At 39.9% G+C, this 23,395-nt stretch overlaps 1 protein-coding gene across 1 annotated transcript in view; it reads left to right on the forward strand.

Moving 5' to 3' along the window:
- CC2D2A (coiled-coil and C2 domain containing 2A) overlaps nucleotides 1-23,395 on the forward strand; it is a 114,371-nt gene that overhangs the window by 84,456 nt on the left and 6,520 nt on the right. The window contains 9 exon segments of the mRNA XM_032494328.1: nucleotides 1,241-1,352; nucleotides 1,540-1,649; nucleotides 2,791-2,887; nucleotides 4,395-4,493; nucleotides 7,361-7,537; nucleotides 12,388-12,591; nucleotides 16,421-16,510; nucleotides 18,090-18,203; nucleotides 19,615-19,749. Of these exon segments, the coding sequence (XP_032350219.1) occupies nucleotides 1,241-1,352; nucleotides 1,540-1,649; nucleotides 2,791-2,887; nucleotides 4,395-4,493; nucleotides 7,361-7,537; nucleotides 12,388-12,591; nucleotides 16,421-16,510; nucleotides 18,090-18,203; nucleotides 19,615-19,749 (1,138 nt within the window).

The raw sequence follows: 23,395 nt of genomic DNA on the forward strand, positions 1-23,395 counted from the left end.
ACTGTGGGGTGAAAAGCTGCTTTTTAAAAGAATACCTAGGTGTTTCTCTTATTTTTGGGCTCTGTGAAGTTTTTTAGGAGGTAAGTCATTTCATTCAAATAATTACAAGGAAGCACAGCTGATCATGTACGTTATACATTTGAGAGCAGACTCATCAAGATAGCTCAGAGATCAACTCTTGCATTAAACCCACCCTAATCATAACTCTCTCTGCGCTTGCAACTCAGCTAAACAGGACTTTTCACTCCCTCTCTGTGCTCTTATGGCCCATGCCCATCCCCCTAGTCTAACATACATACTTCCTGCGTATTGTGACTATGTACTTATCTAGTCTGAGCTGAAGTGTGTCTTATTTGTCTTTGCAGCCCCAAAGTCTAAAGTCTAACACAGGGCCTAAAGTATAGTAGGTGCTTAACAACTGTTTGTGTGATAATGTGACTGATGATGTTCCAAGCAGAAAAGGGTTTTCTCTGGCAGCCATTATGTTAAATGTTCCACTTCCATTGTCTCAGAGTTTGTCTGAAACCCTTATCTGTGAAAAGGTAAGACAGTCTGGTGGAAAGAGAGAATTTGTACTTTGCCACGTAACGAACATGAAATAAACCACAAAGTTCAGAACAAATATGCAAGTGGGTTGTGGGGATGAGGGGTAAAGTGTCTGAGAGAGGCTCTCTACACGTGATCTTCATTTCTTCCTTTAAGAATGGCAGCTCAAAAGGGAAAGAGAACAAGACCCATAGATCCTAACTCAAGCTAGGGATCCCTGACCATCCTTTCCCAGTGGTGTTTGGCCGGCCCAGAGAGAGATGTCTTACCTGGGATGTGTAGCTCAAGTCTACAGGAGAATGCTGGTTCAAAGAAAATACAGTGGGAGAGGACCAGAATTCGATGGAGACAGGGCAGACTGGCTAGGAAGCTCAGAATTCTGCTACCTGAGACAGGGACTGAGGCTCTCAATTACAGGGGCAAAGGCACTCATGAGAGAGCAGAGAGAAGAGGTCTCTTTCCTCTCTTCCAGCCAGACATGCTGGCCTAGGGATGGGTGTGGGGAAGACTCTATTATCACTAGGTGACTGGGGAGGCCCGGAGCATCGTAGAAGACTGCTGACGAATCAGCAAGCTTAGAGAGAATGCCAGTCACCATAGCCACCAGCACCATACGCCTTGGGAGAAACTGTCTGCTCAGTATATAATTAGATTTGCCCTGTCATTTATTTCTTTCATACATTTTCCCTCCTAGCAAATTCCAGCAGCCATCGAGATCGTCAAGGGCTTTCGGCGAAAAGCATGCTGCTTCCCCGACCGCACGCAGCCCGACCCACAGTGCTGACTACCCCCTCAGGCCAGGTAAAGTACCCAAATGCTGGCTCTCCACTTAGATGCTTGCCCCTTATGTTTTTTAAGAATTGCCTAGAAACTTCATAGTCTGTTGTCTGCCTCGTTTTCTCTGGAAACATGCTATTTAGAAACATATTCTACCTCTGCTAAGAGCTGAACAATTCCACTGACTGTTAGGGACTCTTTGCTCTTGATTTCAAGGTTTTAGTGCGTCCGTTTGTAGAAGTTTCATTTCAGCGAACAATATGCCATACAACTACGGCTGAAGGACCAAATCCCAGCTGGAATGAAGAACTTGAACTTCCATTTAGGTAAGCATTATTTTTCTCAAACCACAAGTGACTCAAACCAAGAATGAAATGGGAAAATGTCCAACTTTGAAACTCGGGCTCACTGTTAGGACACCCCCTCCTCTCCAGGCTCTGGCTTCTTATATCCCGAGCTTCGCATCCCCTTGTCCCACAGCCCCTACCCGGCTTTTCTTTCCTTCCCCATCTCTCCAATTCTGGAAGACTTAAGTGATTTTGAAGCTCCCTAGTTCCCATAAATTAAGCTTTCTCCCTCATCAGAAATAAATTGGCATTTAAATTTTTTGATTAAATGATTTTAGGTATTTAAAAGACTCATTATTTCAGATCTTGAGGAAATCTTAGAAAGTACTTAGTCTACTGCTCTACTTTTATAGAAGACAAACTAAAACCTAAAGACAGAAGGTGACACTTAATGCCAAATGGTAGACACAGAGTAAGGATTAGAACTAATTAAGTCAAAAGAGGGAAACGTACCCTGTTACACATAGTACAAGCAAAAAGAATGAGAAAAGTGAGAGGCAGATGCTCAACAAAACAGATGCAGTAGCTTGGTCTCGAGCCACGCCATGGAGAGGCCTGCCTGGGCCAGGCGTGGCTGGACTCAGAGCAGGTGACGTGACAGGAGGTAAACTTCACCCCTGCGTTGCTTTACTTATCTGTGGGGAAAGTGAGTGGGAGGCAGGGACCATTCAACCAGCCACATAACAAAAGGACGTTTATGACCAGGGAATGGTCTAACAGAGAAGCACCTTTTAGAGCCCAGTTGCTCAGGAGCCCACACACCAGCCCCAGTGTCAGTTGGAGACCTTGTATGTAGCCCACCCCCTGAGCCAGCCCAGCCCCGGCCAGCCAGCTCCTTACAAAGCTCACGGTGACTGGAGGATGATGTGACACTCACCAGGACAAGCCAGCAGAAGGTTCGTCTCCCTGCCCGGAGCCTCCAGTCCAGGGCCCCTTCCATGTGTGTACAGGTGCTGTGTTACAGTATCTCTGTGTTGCATAAGTCCTTTTAGTGAGAGACCTTCCTTTAGTCCTCATGTCTGTGCTCATATGCAGGTATTTTTCCAATCTGGACATTTGAGTGCTCATTATTTCTGTTTTGCTCTTTTCATGTTCCCTGGTCACGCGTACCCATTTGCAGGGCCCCCAATGGGGACTACAGCACCACCAGTTTGCAGTCAGTGAAAGATGACGTGTTCATTAATATTTTTGATGAAGTTCTGCATGATGTCTTGGAGGTAAGTTCACAGTTGTGAGGAAGACATCTGTACTCATTTTCATCTCCTCTACCCACTGCATAAGCCCTGTCAGGGAGGAGAAAAGTTCCCCTGACCTTTGTGGGCTCTTTTGGCTGGTCTAATAATTAAATTGCCACAAGACAGACTAACAGTGGAAAAAAACACAAATTTTAATTTTGTACATATAGAGATGTCATAGATATAGGATCTAAGACATGACCAAAGCAGACAGCTTTTATACCTTTTAGACAAGGAAAACAATAAATTTGTGAAGAATTGACAATTCAGACAGACAGACAATTGACAAGACAGACATTTGGGCTTGGGATAATAAATTAGCAAAGAAGTAACAGGGTGTGTTTGTACAGCCTCATCAGCCCTGGATTCCCCGTCTCTGGTGATAAGGAAGTCTCTCCACCTCCCGGTGCAGGGAGGGCACCTTTCACACGGGAGATCTATTTCCGGCTTTCTGGAGACAAAGGAGGGTCAGAGTGTTCTTGCCCCAGCTGTTTTTCAAGAAATTTGAATTCAAAATAAACAATATTCCACTCTGACATATTTGGGACAGCCTGCCCTGAGCTCCATTAGTCCCCAGATTTGGAATATTTGAACCCTGATTTGTATACACAGGGAAAGGGAGAAGGGAGGAAGAAAACTAGCTTTTTAAAATTTTCAGTGTCTGCTGCGATCCAGGAATTGTACTAGGAGCTTTTCATACATTGTCTTAATTCTAAAATAACCCTACTAGATGGTTAAATCCCTAATTTATTCATGAGGAAACTGAGGTTCAGAGAGGTTAATTGACTTTCCTAGGGTCACACAACTAGTAAGTATCTTGTGAATGAAAAATATTGCCTGCCATATCACTAAACAAAGGGTGCTGCAGCCATCAAGACACTGCAGCCACCCCCAACCGCGTACCCTGAGGGGCTCAGGAGGGGAAAGAACAGAACACTGGCTCTAGATAGCTAAGATGTGCATCAAAGGAATGATTTCATGGAGTCCAGACCCTCGTACCTTCCCTTACACAGAAAAGTGCTTAATACATTAACTTGAGATACCTGGTTTTCTTTAATTAACAGTACTCTTTTGAAGTTCCGACAATCTGGTTTTTTATATATATATATATATATATAAATATATACATATATTTATATATGTATATATTTATATATATATGTATATGGGGGGGTGTGTGTGTGTATGTATACACACACATATATACACACACACATACCCTGGCTTTTCCTTTACCTCTTCAGAGCAGTCTCTCAGAGACTGTCTTCGGAGCTTCAAGTCCTCAGAAAGACCACTGAATAAAACATAATTCTCAACTTTTAAGTTGTGCATTTTTTTCAGGTGACAGTTTCAACCAGAATGTGACTTAGGTCTGTTTAACCTAAACCAAGTGTGCTTTCAGCTATAATCTGCTGCTTTACTGCAGCTGAATTAATTAAATGACTGTCTGGAGTTGTTAACCAATTATTACTTCCCACCCCTCCTCTAGGATGACCGTGAAAGGGGCAGTGGAATCCACACGCGCATTGAGAGGCACTGGTTGGGATGTGTGAAAATTCCATTTAGCACAATCTATTTCCAAGCACGGGTAAGCATCTGAAGTCAGAATTCTCTGGGAATAGGCAACTGCTCTAACTGCTCTATCCATTTTTCCTGATGAAGCTTTCTTTGTGGATATGCACCCTTACCTCTGAGAGAACTATATGCAAGACCGCTACTGGAAAGATAAAAAACCACTACATAAAGCCATTGATCTTCTGTCATATTTGCATGACTTATTAAAACATCTGTCTTCCTTACAGTTAGTAGTTCATGTATGACGTTTCAAATCTGAGAATTTTTTTTAACATTTAAATAGAAGTGAAGAAGAAGGTGGGACAAAGTAGAAACTTACCAAAATGACAGAAGTGGAGTGGACAGATGCCTGAAAGTAACTTGAAGCAAACAATCGGGACAGCCAATGGCCCATTTGATCAAGTGCACTCCGTTAATGTTTCCAGAGTCCTCACTATTTAAAATGTGAAAAATGGTTGGTAGGGACTTGCTCAACTAAGACACCGTTCTTCAGAGTTCAGCAGTTTTGCTTAAGGGGGTCCATTAGGTTAACAATCCTTGAATGACTTAGTAGCTTTAATCTGGGACAGTTAAGGATTCTGAACCGGCTTTAATATCCCAGTATTAAATCCATGGCAACAGGAGGCTTTGAGCCATAGACTGTAGCTAATCTCACTCAGACACAAAGGAAACGGTTTAATTCCACACGTGATGACCACATGGAGAAAATGCTGCCTGGGCCACAGTCTCAAGCAAGGTCAAGACCAAAACTCAAGTCTGAGAGGCCTGGACCAGGTGCAATCTCGAGCATCATTTGGAATTGCAGTGCTCCCCAGGCCAGAGGGACAGTCTGCAGGTGAGGCTGCAGTTACACGCTTGCCAAAAAATTTACATTTCCTTCTTTGAATAGATTCGAAAGGAAAAAAGTTTTAAAGAGCACATCATTTTGCAAATCAAACTGCCCACGTTATTTGGCATCACATTTGGAAGGGTACTCAGAAGTAATGACTCCAAACCCCTTCTTGATAAAGGAATCTCCTTTCCTCTACCCTGGAGAAGTCCATACTCTGGTAATGTCCCTCTAGAAGGAGGGCCCTCCCTACCTCACGGGGTAGCTTGCTCTCTTTCCAATAGCTCTGTTGTAAATCTCTTTTCTGTCCTCCCTGGAACCCTCATTTGTAGGTCCTAGTATGAAACTACACAAAGCAAGTAGAATCCTGATTCAGTATTAATAATAGGAGTAACTATATTATATTATACAGGCGCATATTATATACCATTACCAGCTAGTTTATATGTCACCTAAATTAAACGTCACAGCAACCCAATAGGCATTATTGTCTCCATTTTATAGATGAAGAAATGGAAGAAAAGGGTGAGTAACTACTCAAATCCCAAAGCTTACAGCAGAGCTGGAATTCAACTTTTACCAGCTTCCAACATGCTTGCATTGGCTTATTCTTAAAGGAGACTGGTAAAAGGAGAGCTATTCAGTGTTTGCGTTTATTTGTTTCAGTATTGCTTTTGAGACTGATTTTGCATTAGGTTTGTCAGTTTAAAAGGTCTGTCTGCTTCCAAAGCTCATGCTCTGAAGTGAACCCACAGGGGACATTCTGCAGTATCTGAGGACATTTTTGGTTGTTACAACTAGCAGGGGTGCAACTGGTATCCAGTGTGCTGAGGCCAGAAACACTACAAGCGTCCCACAACGCACAGGACAGCTCTCCAGAACAAAGCACTGCCCAGCTCCAGACGTGAGCATTGCCGGTCCCCTCCCGGCTCATCTGTCTCGTTGACAGCAGAGCAGATGTGCTGGCTGTTCCCGCTGGACTTCACACGGCGCTGGCTTTATGCTCTCTTCTCCCTCTTCCGCCTGGTATGGGCTTTGGGGGAGCTCTACCAATGCAAGGAGGAAAATAAACAAAAGCTTACTTAATCCCTCTCTAGAGGGCATTAAGTTCTTTCTCTTACGTCTCCTGAGACATAACTGCCACAAAAGACTGAAATAAAAATTGGATTCTTTGAGAGTCCGTGAATCTCAGATGCTCGCCTCAGTAGTTTTGCAGCAGTGGACAGTCTTTCGTAACCTCACTGGTGCTTTGACTACACAGGACTAAAAATTCTGCCTTTTTGAACCTCTACCTAAGTTAGGTCATTTCATGTAAACGGCCTGAAATTCATTCAGCCTACATTTATTGAGCACCTACTCAATACAAAACACTGCTATACATTGGAGAAGGGTGCACAGATTTTATTTGCAAAGAGCAATTATCTAAAAAATACGATAAATATGCACGTGACGACAAAGTCTGGCAGAACGTGTCTGTGCAACAGGTGAAAGCAGTGCCCCGTACGTGAGGCTGGCGGAGGTAACAAAAGCAACCATGAAGATGACACCTGACCCGAGCCTTGAAGAATGACTGAAGTCTAAAAGGTGGAGACGGGAAGCTGGGGCATTCCAGAGAAGGGGACCGACCGCTAGCTGACACTCACTTACCTTACGACAGGCATTTTCCTTAGTGTTCTACGTCTGTTAAGCCTTGAGTGCACGCAACTGCCCCACAAAGTAGGTACTACTGCTGTCTCCTTTTTACAAATGCAGAAGCCGAGTCACTTAGAGTTTAATCCAAGATTTGAGCCCAGGCAATCTGGTGTTGGTTTCAACTTGCATAATTTGTACATGCTCTCATGAACTAAGGAGAGAAGGCAGGAAAAGACAGAGCCCTTTCTATGCGAGCTTAAGGAGACCAGCCTGGAGAGACCAGGTTAGGGGGGTGGGGCCCTGAATACCAGTCTGAGCAGCGTTTACTAAATTCATCAGATGATGAGGAGTTGACACTTGCCCTTGAACTTCTGTTGGAAAATCACCAGGAGGCTTACCAAGTCGCATTTTCTTCACAGATTGAAGGAACCTTTAAAATCAATATTCCCCCAGTTCTTCTGGGCTACAGCAAGGAGCGAAGCGTGATTGCTGAGCGGGGTTTTGACTCTGTCCGAAGCCTCAGTGAAGGCTCCTACATCACCCTGTTCATTACCCTGGAGCCCCAGCTGGTTCCCGGGGAGTCAGTTCGAGAAAAGGTAACTGCATACTCTTTGAAATCGCGCGTCTGACGCAGATGAAACGTGGGAAGTGCTTGCCAGGCTCCACTTTTATAAACTTGGACTAAATGGCACAAGCAGAGATTCCCTTACTTCAGCGACTGTTTATTACTCTGTTAGTCTGGACAGAACAAAGGTGAGAGAACAGCTGTGTGAGTCTGTTTTTTCCACTGTGTCAATAATTACGTCGATCAGCAATTTAAACTTTTAGCAAAGCGAGACAAATATGAACATGCTTTGCTTTTCAAAGAATTTTCTCAACAGGAAGAAAACGAAATATGACAGACTGGAAAAGCAGGCTGCTCTATTATCTTGACATTTATTGGCAAGGGTGCTGACATACATTTCCAAGGCTGACCTCACAATCCTGGTTGTGTTGTATATTGAATCAATTCATAGGATCATAAAGCTAAGACCCTCAGTGGTCACCACAGTCCATTTCAGTGCCTTCAGACAGAAACAAATAAATATATGCACACGTCCTCTAATTTTGCATAGCTCTAGACAAAAAATTTCTAGGACTTCTATTTGTTAGCATCTGTTTCTCCACCTTCATAACTGGGAGATACTTTCTTAATTTAACATACTTTGAGCAGCATTGATGCATACTGCCCTCATGGGATTTAGGAGAAAGTATTGATCGTGACCTTTTATTATTATAAATTCATACAGTAATAACAACCTCCACCAACACCATGTATTGACTTGTTACTCTGTCAGACAGTGATGTATGTCCTCTCTTTTAAACTCACAGCTGTCCTGTACACTGGGTCTGCTACTGAGAGACGAGGGCAGTGAGGCTCAACTGTCCAGGGTCACCCGGGCAGTAAATGGCAGAGCTAACAATTAAACAACTGTCTGACTTTAAAGCATATGTCTTCAACAAATATTTACTGAGCATCTTCTATATGACAGGCATTTTTTTAGGTACTGGGGACAAAGCAGCCTAAAGAAGTGGCTAAAAATTCCTCGGAGCTTACACTCATACGTGAGCCCACACGGTTAACTAAGCCATTCTGCACATGTTGTTATGCTGACTCTTTATCCACTGTAATTAAGACTCAGAGATGACAAAGAATGAGCAATTCCTCTGTTTCTTTTTCAGTTTTACAATGTGGTTCACAGAGAAAAATACCACCATTATTTCCTATTTGCAAGGCATTTACAGGAAAACATGAAGGATTGTTGGAAAAACGAATCTACTGAAATTCAAATTAATCTCATATGCTAGCATTTGTCACTAACGCTGTGACAAATATGTTCTCCAGAAAACATGTTAGCATATATACATTTCAGAATATTTCTAGAGAGGGAAACATGTATTCAGAGTGCTCTTCTTCATGTATAAACTCAAGAGAAAGCCAACAAGCATGTCTACCAGAAGAACACTCTCAGATAAAAGATGATTTTGCTATTTCAGACGCAGTCAGCAAGCACTCCATCTGGAGGTGAGCTTCCAAAACACGTGCGAGCAGTGTGACTGAGGCTGAAAACCAGAGATGTCCTTGCTGTCAGGCGTTCTTCCCAGGCACTGACCAATGCAGGAGTTTTTAAGATCCTATAGCCTTCCTTCCTTAAAATGAGATGTCTAAGCGGTCAGCCGCTGCCTTCCGTGGCATTTCACTGCCCCGCTGTGGCTGTTACGGAGTGTTGCTCTTAGACCTTTACAGTGAAGGCATAAGGAAGCCCCTTCAGAACGCAGACCCTGGAGATCCTTGATAAGGAAGGCTTGTGCACTGACAGAACCCGGCGCCCTGCACACGCAGCGGCAGAAACCACCACTCAGTGACCCCCTGCAGATTATTCAGGACCGAGAAGCACTCATTTTGAATCATAGGGACCACAAACCCAGAATTGTTTTTCTGCTTAACAGCAACTTTCAGGATTAGCAGATCAGTGCTCTCTCCACCATGACCCCATATTGAACCAATCCATATGATTTTTTTTTCAAGGTATTTACTCATAGAACTTCCCAAAAAATTCGTAGCAACTCCTGAAATTCTTATTTTAACATCCCCTACTTTACATTGTCTCAGGAAAAACAGAAAAAAAAAATTTTAAATAGATCATTTCTGTTAATAAAGTCTTCCTCTTGTTTCCTCTTTTTTTCTTTCTTGCATCTGATAGATGAGTGACATGCTTAAAAAGGTACTAAGTGTTTTGTTTTGTCATCAGTCAATAGTTATTAGGCTTCAATTAGCTGCTTCTGTCCTCTGCCGTCTAACAGAAGCTGCTGGGTCCTAACATGTGTGTGATCCCTTGGCCATGAACTACAGATGCCTGTAATTCATGAAGAATGTCCAGCTTTGTCTTTTGGCCCATTTCTTTTCGTCAGAAAGATTCTTACTTAGCTCTGAATCGGGAAGTCACGTGTCTGAATGTCACTTGCGTACTGGGAGCTACCTCCACTGTTTCCAGGTCCTTAAATCCATGGGCTGCTTCTTACAGAAACAGTGTGGTTGTGACAGTTCTTTCTGGTCAGTGGAGCTGCCACAGTTTAGGTATTCAAAGGGAAAATCAACCTCATTCAGTTTTCTGCAAATATTTACATTAACCTAGAGGTCAAAGAATCGGCCCAGTTAAGAATCTTCCAAATTTCATGTTCAGTCAGATTGTGAATTTGTCAGATTCACATTTATTTGTTTCATAATAAACGACCCAAATCCTTTTACTATTTAACTTCCGCTTGGCACTTCTTAGATTACCAACATAACAGACTACTCCTTAGATTACTGTTTCAATCCATTGAATGGCACCCTGGTGGCCTAAATAAGTATGAATGATCATTAACAGATACCTGTTAAATGCTTACCTTCTGCATACTCAGTGTAGAGAAGAGCGCAGATGATTCCGACATGAGCCCTGCTCTCAGGAAGCACTGGTTAGAGTCAAAATACACAGCAGTACATAAAGGTCCAAGTGGTAGGAAAGGTTTTATACATACTTTTTTCAACTTGGACAGCCAGTAGTCAGGGCTGATTCAAGATCTTTCCTGTTCTTGCTGGACGGTGCCAACAGCTGCCTCTCGTCAATGCTTCGGTAGCATACTGTGTCTATCACCGTAGGATCTCTGGTCAAGTATTTTAAGTGCCTGATTGCTTATTGCTGTTCTCCTCTAGACTAGCAGTTTCTTGTGGGTACCATTTCATATACATTAATCCAGAGTGCCTGGAACCTTTTAGACTTTCAGCAAACACTTTTCAAATAATTGGAGAAATATGTAAATTAGTGAGTTGGAAGGAAACACAGATGAATTCAACAGGGTGCTTTTTTTCACACCACCCATCCATTTCGTAATTCTTAACCTTTCTAAAGTTACAATTATTTCTGCCTTAAGAGTCTGTGACACACCCATACCAAAGTCTTATAAGCTCACCTTTTTCATTTATTTATCTATCCTTCATCATACCTAGTTGGTAGCTGCCATGTCTTGGCACTTTGCAGAGTAGTGGATGGTTATGATTATGACGATGTTAAGATTCGGGTGTCGAGGGACATCCAGTGATAACGTATAGGAGGCTTCTGGAGATGCCCCCATCCTACCTAACCCCCACAACTGCTACCCAAATTTCTCAGGATACAACAATCAAATTAGAACCAAGAGCCACAATCCAGCTCCAATATAAGAGGATCAAGAACAATTAGGATATTTTAGATTGTATTTAAAGTCATAAAAAAGTAATGGGATATTTTCTATGTTCCCATTCATTTACTCAACAACATTTGTTAAGCAGTTATCATGTGCTGAGTAGTATCCTCGATACTGGAGATAAAAAACTGATAAAAACAAAATCCCTGACTTCAGGAATCTTACTCTATGAGGGAGACAAAGTAAACGAATGTATCAGTAGATTTAAATGCTAAAAAAATAAAGCCGAGTGTGAAGGGGATATAGCTGGATGTATTTCCCTCCTCAAAAACGAACAAAACTGACAAATTTCTATAAATAAATAAATAAATAAATAAATAAATACTGTCAAGTACTGCCTGGAATCTAAATTCTACTTAGAGTTAATTTTCTAATAAAATTGTGCATTTGTCTTCAAATCCTTTGAAATATAAGCAATCATACATATACTTTTATACTAAACAACAAAATTCTTATAAAAATATTTAAATATCTGCTTTTTTCATGCTACTTTTCAGCAATTGCTGGAGGGAGTAATGACACCATACATCTAGAGACAACTGAAATTTGTTCTGTTTCATCTGTTTTGAGTTACTTTAAAAAGTCTGGGACTTGGCTCATCTTGGATCAGAAAACCACCTAAGAAAACTATTACACATTTTACATTTCTAGGTCTGCTTCCTTGTACGTTGAGACACGTTAGTGTTATCTATCACATTGATTATGGATTTCAAATTTTTGAACATACCCATAAATACCTGTAAATTTGTTGTCCTTTTAACATGAGTTGCTTTGGCTTTGCATTTGAGATGCTAGATTTCTAAGCTCCTCTCCCCTCTAAAACCAGTCTCAGAATACAAATAAAACCATTGCTGGGTCTCATCAGAATTAGTACATCATAGTTTAATTATTATATGTTGTTTTATTAACCCAGTAATTTCCATAGCGCTGCTTGCCTGTTGACTACTTTCTTTCAATCCTGTTGGATATATTTAATGTATTTAATAAACCCATCTAATTTTTAGATTATAAATATAATTAAACAAAGCTTCAGGAACACCAGGGCGTGACAGTTCTGTAAGAGGTCGTTAAATCATGCTTCCTGACACATGTTGAGTTTATGTTGACTGTGGGATCTGAACAGGTTCTACTGCGTCTCCTGTAATCATAAAAAAATTCCACAGAGTCTTTCTTTTTAAAGTTTGATTCTCAGGAAGATGAGAAATTGCTTCAAGCAACAGAGAAGTTTCAAGCTGAATGTGCCCTAAAGTTTCCAAATCGTCAGTGCCTTACAACAGTGATTGACATCAGCGGGAAGACCGTCTTTATTACGCGTTATCTCAAGCCTTTGAACCCTCCTCAGGAGCTCCTTAATGCCTACCCCAACAACCCCCAGGCAACAGCAGTAAGTATTTCATAGCCAATCAGTGTTGGTGCTAAAAAGGTTTTAAAATTTCAATGTACTGCCCTCTCAGTTACCGTATTTCACAGTACTTAGGACAGTAACTATATCAAGGTCATTGGTGATTAAAGTCAGGATTACAACTATTTTAGTACCACGAGGCTTACTTTCTTTAACAGAGTCTGAAGGTGCCAGCGAGGATAATCATTTAGTCCATCCATTCCGTGAGCAGTTAAGTACTGAGTGCTTACTGCTTCCCTGGCATTATGTTGGGTGCTAGAAAATTAACACTGGGAAGATGCTGTATCTACACTTTCTCCACGTCTTATACAAACACGTTTTCATTACGTGTTCTCTATAACTTTGCTAGAATTTGAATCTAGGCCTCTGATGTCAAAACTCATGCACTTTCTATTATAGCAAGATAACTATTCAGTATTATACTTAATGCTCTAATCATTAAATTCAAAACAAGCAAAAATTATTTCCAAGATTTAAGTATATACATAGGCCATCACCACAAAAAGCATCCATGCTGATGTATTAAATATACATGCACCATGTTCTGCCTGCAGAGCACCAGACCTATTGTGATCTCACGTGAACAGACACTGTACGTTAAACGGGCTATTCTTAGGTCGATACTGTAACCCCTAACTGTCTGGAGGGTGGACAGTATAGAGAGTAATTGCTGCTAATAAGTCATTAATATTGTAATTTAGGGATAAGGTAATGATACACCTATTTGCATATATAAACACCTTGTGTTCCACATTTCATTTACCTTTTTATTATTCAACTTTTATTAAAAGCCAGAATAGGGACTTCTATTCTCTTTAGCATAGAAGATATGCAGAAACCTTCTCCAGTAGAGAACACTTAAGAGTTATGAGTAAAATATTTAAAACATGTTTTAAATCATGACTGAAATAGAAATAAGGTGAGGAGGAAACCAGAGACAGGGAACAAGAAAGCAAGACTCTACAAGGGTGAGGGCTTGGAATAGTGTTCGCTCTGAGGTCATCCTGTAATTCCTGATGCCCAGAGCTCAGTTTCAATGGGCCACAGGCTGCTAGAGACAGGAAACAGAGTGTGGCGCTAGAGTAGGCTGCAAGGCTGAATTAGAGACTCAGCTACAGAGCTGGGACTCCCGAAGGGCAAAATCATTGGGAGGTAAACTAGGAAATACCCTGCCCTGTAGAAAGAAACCTCCTGTGCTCAATCTTGTCTCTGGATGGAAGAGAAAAAAGGAAAAGTCTCTCCTGAGAATTCCTAATCACTGGGCTGTATTTATTCACATTTGGGACTGAAATTTACACTACCGCTATGACCCCCAAAAACTTCAACAAAAAATTAAAGTAGTCCATATTGGTAATGGCCCTGAGTTTTTGTCAGAAGCAAAAACAAATCCTTCTAGAAGAACATCCTTTAAATTCAGCCTCAGAAAGTTTCCACAGAAAGATTTCCAAGAAACACGAACATATAAAAGATCATCAGTGAAGAAATAAGTCACTATGAAAGAAGGTAGGAATTAGCAGAAACAACCAACTGCAGAATCAGGCTGCAAAGCCTGCACTTATTAGAATGATCAGATTCAGAATATAAAATAGGTATGTTTAATAAATTTAAGAAGTCTAGGGAATTGAAAATAGAACAAAAGAACAACAGACTATTAGAACTGACAAGCAGAGTGTTAAAAGTACTACATGGAACTTGTAGAAATAAAAGAATAAGTTAAAATGAGAAACTGAACAGTTTAAACATGACAGCAAAGAAAATTAAATACAGAGTTAAATTACATACAGTTAAATAGAGAATTAGTGAACTGTAATACACACGCCAAGAAATTACTTGGAGTATAGCACAGAGAAAGAAAAAAATGGAAGATATAAAGGAGTGGTTAACAGACATGGATGAGAAGGGGAAGGACCGAATTGTGTATAAAAGGAGAAAAGCAATATTCAAAGAGACAGAGCTGAGAACGTTCAAGGTCTGACGAAAGACAACAGTTCTCTGATTCAAAAAGCCCAATGAATCCTACAGAAGATAAGTAAAATGAAATTAAATCTTAGGCATACCATAGGGAACTACAAAAACAAAGATGATGTTAAAAGCAGCTAGGGAGAAAATGCAGATTGTCTACAAAAGAACAATAATTAGGCCAGTGGATTTTTTAGCTACACAAGTGAAAGCCAGAAAAGGAATAACATCTTCAAAAGCCTAAAAGAAAATAACCATCAAACTAGTCATTTCTATCCAGTGAAACTATCATTTACACAAACACTGGGAGAACTTGCAACCAAAAGATTCTCCCTTAAGAAGTTTCTAAAAAATATACTTTAAAGAGAAGGAAGGAGGGAGGGGAATAGCTCAGTGGTAGAGCGCATCCTTAGCATGCACGAGGTTCTGGGTTCAGTCCCCAGTAGCTCCATTTAAAAAGAGAGAGAGAGAGAGAAGGAAGGAAGGTTATCAGAAAATCCTAGATGCAGCACAGAATGATAGGCGAAGAGAACGGGAAATTTGTGAGTCAGTCAGCAAACACTGTAAATCACAGCAATAATAAAAAGATGTGGTTGAAAAATCAGGACAGGACAAAAATCCTGAAGAAATGCATGTATGTCAGGACAGGATTGATGAGAGTATTTTAATGCCCCTGTATTTTCCAAGATGAAGGCAAAGATAATTATTAATTTTAGAGTTTAAGTTAAATATTCATATTGAAATTTCTAGATTAAGAATTTAAAAGGATTTTTTAAAGTGAGTATAACTTCTAAACTAGAAGATAAAGTAGTGAAATGGGGTAAAGCGAGTGGGGAAGAAAAAAAAAACATTGGAAAAGTGTGAAAAATAAAAAATAAAAAGCACAGAATAAGGTAGTAGAAATAGTCTAAAATATTTACCAGTAATCACAATCAACGCAAAGGGATGAAACTTTCCAGTTAAAAGACAAAGACTGTAAAACCAGATTTTTAAAACGATCTGTAGTGGAACTTGACAAGCTGATTCTAACATATATATGGCAGAGCAAAGGGCCAAAAAATAACAAAGACAGTTCTGAAGAAGAAGAAGTCAGTGGGAAGGGCCACCATATCATATATCCAGGTACTTACGAGACCCTGGTAATTAAGGTACAGTGGTACTGACACACACATACCAAACAGAAAAATGGAAGAGAATTAAAAAATCCAGACAGATCCACTCAAATGTCACTCCCTCAATCCTGATATATGACAAATTGTACTGGGATCACCAATCTTACACATGGAAAAAATAAAAAACAGATGCCTGCTTCACACCATTCAACTGCACATAGATTTTAAAAGACATTCCCAGAAGTCAGAAACATGAAAGGCCAATAAGCATATGAGAGGATGTTCAACTTCCTTAGCAATTACAGAAATATGAGTTATACCCACAATGATGCACTAACCTTGGTTACTATATACTACTGCCCTCTAGAAGGAACCAGGGCTTCTTGGAGAACTGGCTGCTTTCAGGATTGAGCTAGGGGAAATACAAGATGATCCTGGAAAGTCCTGTTATGCCAGAAAGTAAGTGGGGGAGAAAAGAAGATGAATGAGGTCATTTCAAAGAGACACAAGAGCCAGTTCCTCCATCTGTAAAAGATGGGTGGATGCTGACAGTAATCCTCCTCAGGATGTTTAGAGAAGATTAAATGAGATAGTATTAACACAACACTTAGCTGCACTTGTGAGCATTTGTTTCATTTCATTCACATAAATGTTTGTGATATATGAAACTTTCTTGCAAGAAATAAGAGCCAGCTTTCTATTTTATTAGAAAAAAATTACAGCTAATTTTGTTTGACCAGGAACTGGTGGCTCGATACGTGTCTTTGATTCCCTTCTTGCCTGACTCTGTTTCGTTTGCTGGTATCTGTGACCTGTGGAGCACATCTGATGTAAGTAGTTCTTCCTCACAGATTCACTGGTTTGAGCTGACTTCATGGAATACTACTAAATGGCTTGCATAATTTTAAACTGCAACACTCATTAGTCATTATAAAAATCTACATGGCCATCTCTTTAGCAGGATGAGCTAAATTCTGAAGTATTTTTTTTCTTCCTGGTTCAAGTTGCCCAAAGTTCAGAAGTTAAAGAAAAGTATCTGTGCGCACACACACACACATCCCACTTCAGATATCTTAATGCTATTTTATCCTCCCAATGTTACTTTAACAACATCCCAATTTTATTTATTAAATAATCAAAATCACAATATATATTACATTTGAAAATTGCATATTCCTTAATTTACAGGCATCTGAAAGCATGTTATTAGTCATTCAGTATGGATTTCTTGGTCACCTATCACGTAGTAGACACTGTGCCGAGTTCTGGCTATGAGCAAAATAAACATGGCCTCTGACCTCATGGAACTTACAACCAATGCACGCTACACAAACTTACAAATGGGTCTTCAGTAGTATGAAACAAACATGTATTATCACTGGTATTCATTCTGCTTCTGAATCTCACATCACACTGTGTTTGCATAAAATTGAACTGTGTTATACAACTCCCTTTGAAGGATAGCTCTAAATGAAAGAAATTTAAGTATACTTTAAAATTTTTTCTCCAATATATTTTGGCAACATAATGTTGACAATTTTAAAGATAAAATTTCCATAACCTCAAGATATCCATAAGAAGATATACAAAGAATAGAATAATTAATATGCTCTAGAGTCAGACTATCTTGACCACTTCCGAGGTGATGCCTTATCTCTCTGTGCCTCCACTTCCTCATCTGTAAAATGGGAAGAGTATCACCCCCAAAGGTTTATTCTAGGATTAAGTGAATTAATGCATGCAATGTGCTTAAAGCAGTGTGGTGGCAGGGTTGGAGGATATGAACAGGCAGAGCACAGAGGATTTTCAGGTCAATGAAGACACTCTGCATGATGCTGTAATGACGGAGTTGTCAACACCCACAGAATGTATAACACCGAGAGTGAACCTTACGTATAAACTATGGACTTTGGGTAATTAGACAGTGTGTCCAGGTAGGTTTATCGGTTGTAATACGTGTACCGCTCTGGTGGGGCATGTTGATAGTGGGAGGCTTTGCCTGTATGGGAGCAAGAAAAATCCGGGAATTCCTTTGCTGTGAACCTAAAACTGCTCTAAAAAAATCAAGCTTTTAAAAAGTGTTTAGCACATAGGGAGCTATCATATATAAATTCAAAATAAAAAAAGTTTAACCTTTGAAATTTGTCTCCCCCACTCCACCTCGTAACTGATTCTAGAAGCCTGTGTCATCAGTGTCAGAGAAAACATCATGTCCAACTAAAAGTGGTTTTTTTAATTTTATTGAATTAACAACACAGCACCAAAATTTGGAAAAAATATTTTTAAAATAGGTCTTATGCTTTAAGGCACTAATTTTAACAATAACTTTTTAAAATTCTGTACAGCCCATGTAGAGTGAAGCAGTCAGTCAGTGCAACATTTTTTTTTTTTCTTTTTTCTTTTTGTCAGCAATTTCTTGATCTCCTGGCAGGAGATGAAGAAGAGCATGCAGTATTGTTATGCAATTATTTCCTGTCCCTGGGGAAGAAGGCCTGGCTGGTGATGGGCAGTGCCATTCCCGAGGTAAGGCCAGGCAGGACGGCTCTAACAGCGTCATTGTCTAACGTGGTTGTGTTATGTTCCAAGTCATGGACAGGAGTTTCTTCATAACAGTCCTTTGAGTTGCAAGGAAAGTGGTCCAGAAATTCCAGTGGTAAGACACAAAATGGTTTTGAGGGTACTTGGGCCCTACACAATAAATGCTGCAGGGTGTTTTTGGCAAATCTGAGCCCTTTCGCACCCATAGACCCTACCTAGCTCTGTCTTTTTAGTATGAGCTCCCTCCAGCCTCTGTTACTAAGAATTCTGATTTCCTTAGTGATCTAAGTGTCATTCATGCCAAGGAGTGAGGTGAGGGAGATTAAAAAGTACAAACTTTTAGTTCTAAAATACGTGAGTCACAGGTATGAAATGTACAGTGTGGGGGATATAGTCAGCAATTATGTAACACCTTTGTATGGCGACAGATGACAACTAGGCTGATCATGGTGATCATTCTGAAATGAATAGAAATATCACTATGTTGTATACCCGGAACTAACATACTGTTGTCGGTCAATTACACTTCAAAAACAAACAGACAAACACCCACAGAAAAGAGATCGATTTGTGTCTACCAGAGGCAGGGAGTAGCAGGGAAGGGGAATTAGATAAAGGTAAGCAAAAGGTACAAAGCTCCAGTTATAAGATAAACAAGTAATGTACAACACAATAAAGATAACTAAAAGTGCTCATGGTAGAATTACTGCTGTTATTCTGAGACATGTATACAGGTAATAAGGGGAAAAGTTAATGAGTAATTATGTAATTTTTTCATTCTATCATTCCATGTTTTTGAGAATTTTAATTCTAGGTGTGGAAGAAAGGAGATGATACAGTTACAGTATTAAAGAGGTTGAATAAAAAGCCTAAAAGAAAAAATGAAAACTGCTGTGCATTATAAATGAAAGCTATTAAGAGAGTAAATCCTAAGAATTCTCATGATAAGAAAAATTTTTTTGTTTCTTTAATGTTATTTGAGACGATACATGTTCGCTAAACCTACTGTGGTAATCATTTCATGAAGTATGGAAGTCAAATCACGTTGTACACCTTAAACTTATACAGTGCTGGATGTCAGTTTTATCTCAATAAAACTGAAAAAATATATATCCCATTTAATTAATTCTTTTAAAGAATATTGGTTGGAGTAACACACTTCTCCTATCCCTGTGGGGTCACTTACACTGCACTAGTAGCACATGCAAGAATTTTGCAAAAATAAACTTGATTTTATTTTTCAGTCCAGCACAATCTAGAACTTCAAACTAATTTTCACCATTAGCCATGGGGTTTAGAAAACAGGGCCCAACTAAAGTTATGATTATCTGTGAACTACTCTCGACCCGAATTGCATAATTAATCAGAAACTGTTTTAATGGCTATTTTCCTTCAGGGCCCAACTGCCTATGTGCTAACTCGGGAGCAAAGTCACTATTTAATATGGAATCCCTGCAGCGGACATTTTTATGGACAATTTGATACATTCTGTCCCTTAAAAAGTGTGGGCTGTTTAATAGGTCCTGATAATGTAAGTAGTACCATTTCCTCTTAAATACAGTCGGTTGACTATTGCTTTTTTTTTTTTTGACCTACTGACTTTAATAACATGTTACATATCAAAAATTTTATATAAACATCTACATATACCATTTAAAGAAATGTAGCGTCAAGCACAGTGGCAGAACGGTCCTAAATAACAATTTTTGGTTGAATTAGTCACCCAATCGGCAAGATGCAGAATGAGGCTAAAGAAGAATGTAGGATTTAGATTCAGAGGACCTGAGATTGTATCCTGGCTCTGCCCCGTCTTCCTTTCCAAAATACGTATTTACAATGCCTAATTCGTAGTGCTGGAGAACTAAATAAGGCACATTTATCACCTGAAAAGACTTTTCTTCCTTTCTTCTTTTTCCTTTTTTCTTAAGAGATTCCCATGTACCATCAGATGATCCAGTTGCACCCGGTTTCGCGGGGGAGGCGCATTTAATTACGAAGGGTCCTGTAGAAAGCACTGTTCAAAAACACGAGTTATGGGATCAGACTGCCTGAATTTAAACGCCAGCTTCATCATTTACTAGCTGTGTGATCTTAGGAAAGTTTCTTAATCTTATACAGCCTCAGTTTCTTCATTGGTAAAATGAAGGTATTTCCTAGTCATTTCTTCGTAGAGTAGTTGTGAGAAGTAAATGAGATAATCAATGCAAAGCAGCTAACACACAGTAGCAACTGTGTTGGCTAACGTGACTGTTTTTTAAATCACTGTCTAACCGTAGTGATCTCTGTCAGAAAAATCATTTAAGCATGCATCCCCAATATATGTTTTTTTCATTTATAAGTTATATATGTGTCGTTATATTATTTATATTATACACAGAAGAAACTCTTGAAGTAAAAATAAATAATTAGAAGATCTAATATTCTCTTCTCACATCCCTGTGATGTGCCCCCTGCTTTGCAGACCACCAGTCTGCTCTTCAGGATTACTGCCAAAATTAGAAATACATGGCAAGCATCCGGCGAAGTACTTGTCTTTCATAGGTATTCGGCAAATGATAATTGTTATTAATTACAATGTGAAAAGAGCATTGTAGAGCGCCATCTGCATGTTAATTATTATTTTTAATTAAAAGCTCCATCTACATGTGGAGAACCATTCTAAGGTCATATTAGCAATCAGGCAGAGTCAACAGGTATTGAAAAAGCCTTCAAAGAACTCCACTTTCCGTCAAAATTATCATTAGTTCTCAAAACAATTACTGTATGATTGACTAATTTCCATAAAGCTCAAGTCTTGTGAGGAAGACAGACCCCCTTTTCTCCTCTTCTGACCAGACAGGCTCATGATGCCAGCCATCCCTCACGGCAGCTGTTCTGAACCTGCTCTAAGCCCCGGCCATGCGCAGGAGAGGACGGTCAGGCTCGCTTTGTTGGCCTGGCACTCTAGGGACCTCAACTGCCCTCTGCTCCACCGCACCACCTCTTTGGACTGTCAGTCTTTCTCTTCCTTCACTCCTTTGCCAAGACGGAAGCCTCCTTCTCCACCCATGTGTGTGTTTCCATTACTACTCCAACATTTGGCTCCGCTAATTGTTCCAACTTGGCTCTATATGTTTTCTCGCTCCTTCTCAACCTCTAGATGGGCTCAGAAGTCCAACAATTCTAAGCTGTGTTCTCCCCACCTGGCTACACCCCAAACTACCATTGCCCCTCTCTTTCCAAAATTCTTTAAATACTAATTATATCCTCTGGCTTCCACTTTCTCAGTAAACTCAGACTTGAACCCCCTATAATCTAGCTCCTCTTCCCGACCATTTTACAGAAATAAACTCTGAGAAGTACCATTGTCTTACTAATGGATAGATAAATAAATCCAATGGTATACTCGCATCCTCACTCTCCTCTCCCTTTTATGGCTCATGACACAACACCTTCCCGTCTTTGGTTTACTGATAAAGGACTGTTTTCATTTCTCTGCAATAGCTTCTTAGGTTTCTTTCACTGGCTCTTCTTCCCACACCTTAAAAGTAGATTTTCTGAAAATTCTCTATTTAGATTTCTTGCAGGACCATACCTATTATTATTCATCATAGCTCTAACTAGTTTATCCTGGCAAGGAAGTCATCATTCTGACCAGAATCTTTGGGTCCTCAACTTTCAGCTGTTTGCTGGACACCCAGGTGCTTTGTCAAAGTCTCAAATTCAGGATGTCCATAACTCAAATTACTTCTCCTTTGTTTCTTAAAACAGCTCCTCCTCCAGGCCTTCCTATTTCTATGGATGTCAATTACCCGGATTCAAACCCCAGAACTGTCCTTGATTCCCCCCCCCCCTTACTTCTTTCTAATTCAATCCTATTAATAGATACCAAGTCACATAGATTCTACCTCTTCTGTTTTCCAGTCATGCCATTATCGTCTCATCCTGCATTACTGTAGTCAACTTAATCATCTGTCTTCAGTTCAGTCCATTATTTGGTACACTGACACCTGATGTTTCCGAATGTTCAGCTTTCATCATTTGATGGCTCAAAAAGTATTGACAGTACCTCACTGTATACAGATTTTAGAATAAACTTCTCACCTTTTATTTGAAAGCCTTTATGTAACCTGACTTCAGCTCTTTCCTCAGTGTTATTTCTCACTGCTTTTCTAACACATTCCCTACCCTATAGCCAAAGTGTAGTTCTGAAAGATTTTGTCTTCTTAAAACAATTGCTTGATTTGGATTCCAAGGATCAAGGCCTCCTACCTCCTTGGCTGCCACTTTTCTGTGACCTTTGCTGCTTTTTGTTATTTCTCCAAATTTGAAAAACCAGGGATCCTCAAAGTTCATCAAACCCCTTTTCTATCTATACTTCCCCCTAGGAACACACACAAGCTGATGACCCCCAAATCTGTATCTCTATCTCACCTAGCTCCCAGAACTTCAGACTCAAATGTCCAACTACCTACTCAACACTTTCATGTACCTAACATGCCCAAATTAAACTCCCAGTTTCCTTTTGCAGTCTTTCTGATCTCAATAAATGGCAACTCCATCAATCCAGTTACTTAGGTCAAAATACTTGGAAACATGTTTGATTCCTTTCTTTCTCTGACATCCAATCCATCAGCCAATTCTACTGGCTCTGCCTTCAACTGCTACCATTTTTGTCCATACCACTGTAGCTTTCACCTGGATTATTATTTATTTTTTAAATTTTTATACAATTTTAAAGGTCACATTCCATATAGTTATTATAAAATACTGGCTATATTACCCATGTTGTACAGTACACCCCTGTAGCTTATCTTAGACCCAGTAGTGTGTACCTCCCACCACTGGTAACCACTAGTTTGTTCTCTGTATCTGAGTGTGGTTTTTTTTGTTACCGTTACTAGTTTGTTTTATTTTTTAGAGTCCACATATAAGTGATATCATACTGTATCTTGTCTTTCTGTTTGCCTTATTTCACTTGGCATAATGCCCTCCAAGTCCATCTATGTTGCTGCAAAGGGCAATATTTTGTTCTTTTTTATGACTGAATAGTATTCCGTTGTATACATATACCACATCTTGATACATTTGTTGATGGATGGTTAGGTTGCTTCCGTATCTTGGCAACTGTAAATAATGCTGCTATGAACTCTGGGGTATATCCATCCTTCCGGATTAGTGTTTTTGTTTTTTTCAGA

This window comes from Camelus ferus, chromosome 2, assembly GCF_009834535.1.
Source record: "Camelus ferus isolate YT-003-E chromosome 2, BCGSAC_Cfer_1.0, whole genome shotgun sequence".
NCBI lineage: Eukaryota > Metazoa > Chordata > Mammalia > Artiodactyla > Camelidae > Camelus > Camelus ferus.